General features: G+C 57.5%; 12 protein-coding genes across 12 annotated transcripts; 10 read left to right on the top strand and 2 right to left on the bottom strand.

Annotated features, from left to right (window-relative positions):
• On the top strand, nt 1–385 carry T310_8963 (PHD finger domain protein; the record flags this gene model as incomplete). Its single annotated transcript, XM_013468439.1, has 1 exon — nt 1–385. A coding segment is annotated over one exon (385 nt), but the record flags the coding sequence as incomplete, so codon positions are not given.
• Nucleotides 1–509, top strand: T310_8961 (uncharacterized protein; the record flags this gene model as incomplete). The annotated part of the gene is made up of 1 exon (XM_013468438.1): nt 1–509. A coding segment is annotated over one exon (509 nt), but the record flags the coding sequence as incomplete, so codon positions are not given.
• Nucleotides 289–1,329, top strand: T310_8956 (PHD finger domain protein; the record flags this gene model as incomplete). Its single annotated transcript, XM_013468437.1, has 1 exon — nt 289–1,329. A coding segment is annotated over one exon (1,041 nt), but the record flags the coding sequence as incomplete, so codon positions are not given.
• Nucleotides 1,041–1,388, top strand: T310_8955 (uncharacterized protein; the record flags this gene model as incomplete). The annotated part of the gene is made up of 1 exon (XM_013468436.1): nt 1,041–1,388. A coding segment is annotated over one exon (348 nt), but the record flags the coding sequence as incomplete, so codon positions are not given.
• On the top strand, nt 1,151–1,474 carry T310_8954 (uncharacterized protein; the record flags this gene model as incomplete). Its single annotated transcript, XM_013468435.1, has 1 exon — nt 1,151–1,474. A coding segment is annotated over one exon (324 nt), but the record flags the coding sequence as incomplete, so codon positions are not given.
• Nucleotides 1,272–1,754, bottom strand: T310_8953 (uncharacterized protein; the record flags this gene model as incomplete). Its single annotated transcript, XM_013468434.1, has 1 exon — nt 1,272–1,754. A coding segment is annotated over one exon (483 nt), but the record flags the coding sequence as incomplete, so codon positions are not given.
• On the top strand, nt 1,568–1,843 carry T310_8952 (uncharacterized protein; the record flags this gene model as incomplete). Its single annotated transcript, XM_013468433.1, has 1 exon — nt 1,568–1,843. A coding segment is annotated over one exon (276 nt), but the record flags the coding sequence as incomplete, so codon positions are not given.
• Nucleotides 1,597–1,938, top strand: T310_8951 (uncharacterized protein; the record flags this gene model as incomplete). Its single annotated transcript, XM_013468432.1, has 1 exon — nt 1,597–1,938. A coding segment is annotated over one exon (342 nt), but the record flags the coding sequence as incomplete, so codon positions are not given.
• On the bottom strand, nt 1,646–2,044 carry T310_8950 (uncharacterized protein; the record flags this gene model as incomplete). Its single annotated transcript, XM_013468431.1, has 1 exon — nt 1,646–2,044. The coding sequence occupies one exon, from the start codon at nt 2,042–2,044 to the stop codon at nt 1,646–1,648; it is 399 nt and encodes a 132-aa protein (XP_013323885.1).
• T310_8949 (uncharacterized protein) lies at nt 1,650–2,174 on the top strand (the record flags this gene model as incomplete). Its single annotated transcript, XM_013468430.1, has 1 exon — nt 1,650–2,174. A coding segment is annotated over one exon (525 nt), but the record flags the coding sequence as incomplete, so codon positions are not given.
• T310_8948 (uncharacterized protein) lies at nt 1,939–2,397 on the top strand (the record flags this gene model as incomplete). Its single annotated transcript, XM_013468429.1, has 1 exon — nt 1,939–2,397. A coding segment is annotated over one exon (459 nt), but the record flags the coding sequence as incomplete, so codon positions are not given.
• On the top strand, nt 2,075–2,413 carry T310_8947 (uncharacterized protein; the record flags this gene model as incomplete). Its single annotated transcript, XM_013468428.1, has 1 exon — nt 2,075–2,413. A coding segment is annotated over one exon (339 nt), but the record flags the coding sequence as incomplete, so codon positions are not given.
• Between the last annotated feature and the right edge of the window lie 44 nt (nt 2,414–2,457).

The following is a 2,457-nucleotide window of genomic DNA, read 5'->3' as shown; positions in this document are numbered from 1 at the left end:
AAGCAACATTGCCGGTCAGAAGCGCCCGCTGGAGGAGATCCCGGGCGGCGTCGAGGAAGCTCCAGCTGCAAAGCGAACTCGTTCGCAGCACTTCCCCGTCGCCCGGGAAAGCCAGATTCGATCGTCGTTGGATCTGGACGCCGAGCTGGGCGGCGTTGACAGAGACGACTCCTCCACGGCCGACATCGAGGAGCCTTCCCGCGTCTCGCGTTCCACGCGCGGTGAAGTCCTCGAGAACAACGACACCTGCCGGCAGTGTGGTCGCATTGGGCAGCTTATTTGCTGTGATGGGTGTGTCAACTCCTATCACTTCTCCTGCCTGGATCCCCCCCCTGGACCCAGCCAATCCCCCCCGAGGGAGAGTGGTTCTGCCCGTCGTGCGTGACGCGGAGATCGTTCGGCTCCCTTCTCAACAACCTTTCAAGGGAGCCGCAACGAGACTTCCAGCTCCCGGCGGGAATCCGGGACTACTTCCAGGGCGTGCGGACAGGGCAGGACGGGGTGTATGAGGAGGTGGCAACCAACGTTAGACCGCGCCCCAAGGGAAACCGATCTGGCCGCTACGATGAGTCGTACCTGTGCCGCTTGTACGATAGCAAGGGCCGACTCATCGTGTGCGTTGCCTGCGGCCAGACGTCTAACGGCAAGCGCCCCATCATCCAATGCGACTACTGTCCATGCTCTTGGCACATGGACTGTGTCGACCCGCCCCTGGCGATTCCGCCGAACCAGAAACACGGCAGCGACAAGGTATATCACAACTGGATGTGCCCCAACCACATCGAGCACGAGCTGTACGTGGTGCACATGGACAACAGCGGGTACGCCGGAAAGACTCGCATCCGGCGTCCCAGGCACCCTCGTGTCATCGATGTCGATGTCCTGCCGGAGGATGGGGAGGCCGAAAAGCTCGAAGAGCAGGAATCCCAGGGGATCGTATACCGGGTCTCCGAGCGTGGCCTGAAACTCAATTTTATCGAACGGGTCAAACGGGAGAACTTGGAGGCGGAAATACGGTCTGCCGGGGCAGCTCAGTATAGCGCCCATGCCCGCAAGAAGGTGGACGACCTCGTGGACCGCGCGACAGCCTTTTACGAGGCTGCTCGCCCACAGGCGCCTCTTCTTGCGGATGCAGAAAGCGCTATCCTGAGCTCCCGCTCCGCTGCAGACCGGGAAGCCATCGACAATCTGGTCTCGTTTGCGAACCAAAACCGGGCATCGAGAATCTTCAATCCGACAAGACCAACCTTCTCATCGATGCGCTGCTGGCTTCAGCTCCGGGGAGTGTGCCCCAGGCGCCCACGGAGCTGGAGTCCCTTCACGCGTTGAAGGAACTGATCGATCGGCGCATCGAGAAGCTGACAAGCGGATCTTCGGATCCCCATTGAAGCCATTTGTCGATGGCACGCAACTCCGGCGACAAGCACCCTTTCGCAACGAGATCCTTCCCCCCCCTCCTCTCCACTACGTTTGAACGTTCGCAGACACGCTCGGCCAGTTGGGCACAGTCCTGTGTTATATATATTCGCGATCGGATCCTGTCGAGGCTTGGTACTATCCACTCTAGGAGCCATCTCATGCCTTCCTAGCCCCTGAGGCTGCATGTCGAGGTTTGGTACTATCCACTCCATCCAGCCGATGGCCTCTAGGAAGAAGGCTTCGTCTTCACCTGTCGGAGGTTTGGTACTATCCACTCCAGGGGGGGGCGTCGCATTCCGGCCGACACCGACAACGACATTACGACATGGACGACATTACTCGGGCCGCTTGTGCGGACGGCTTGTATCCGCACCCAGTTCGTCGACATGCAGCGTACAACGGAAGAAAAATGGGGTTTCGATAACAGGTTTCCGGCCAACAGCAGCAACTCTACCATCGCTTCGGGAGCAACTTCTTTTCTGCCCGCAGTCATGTCACTTCTCTCTCCCATCTCTGTGACAGGGCCTTCAATCAATTGCCACAATTCTACCTCATCGCTTCCGGAGCAAGATCTTCTTTTCGGCGCCCTCGTTGGCATGCGATCATTCTGGTCTGCCCGCAACAGTCATATCACTGCTCCATCTTCTTCCGTTGACGGGCTCTACGACCAGATCGCGGCAGTTCTACATCGCTTCCAAAAATACCTTCTCTTCTGCCGGCAGCAGTCACATTACTACTCCATTTTTTGCCGATGACACGGTTTACGACCACGCGCTGCAATTCTACGCCATCATTTGGAAGCAACTTTTTCTGGTCTGCCCAACAGTCACGTCACAACCCGATTTTCTTCCGGTTAAAGGTCTACGACCGATCGCTGCAATTCCACCTCAAGGTTTTCGAAGCGACTTTTCATCTGTCCGCAGCAGTCACATCACAACTCCATCTTTTTTCTTCCGTGACACGGTCTATGACCATTAGCTGCAATTTCACATAGCTTTCGAAGCGACTTCTCATCTGTCCACAGCAGCCACGTCACGA

The sequence above is a fragment of the Rasamsonia emersonii genome, assembly GCF_000968595.1.
Source record: "Rasamsonia emersonii CBS 393.64 chromosome Unknown ctg1118621760948, whole genome shotgun sequence".
Classification (NCBI taxonomy): Eukaryota; Fungi; Ascomycota; class Eurotiomycetes; order Eurotiales; family Trichocomaceae; genus Rasamsonia; species Rasamsonia emersonii.
Note: the sequence above shows the minus strand (reverse complement) of the source record. Positions and strands in the feature narration are given on the sequence as shown.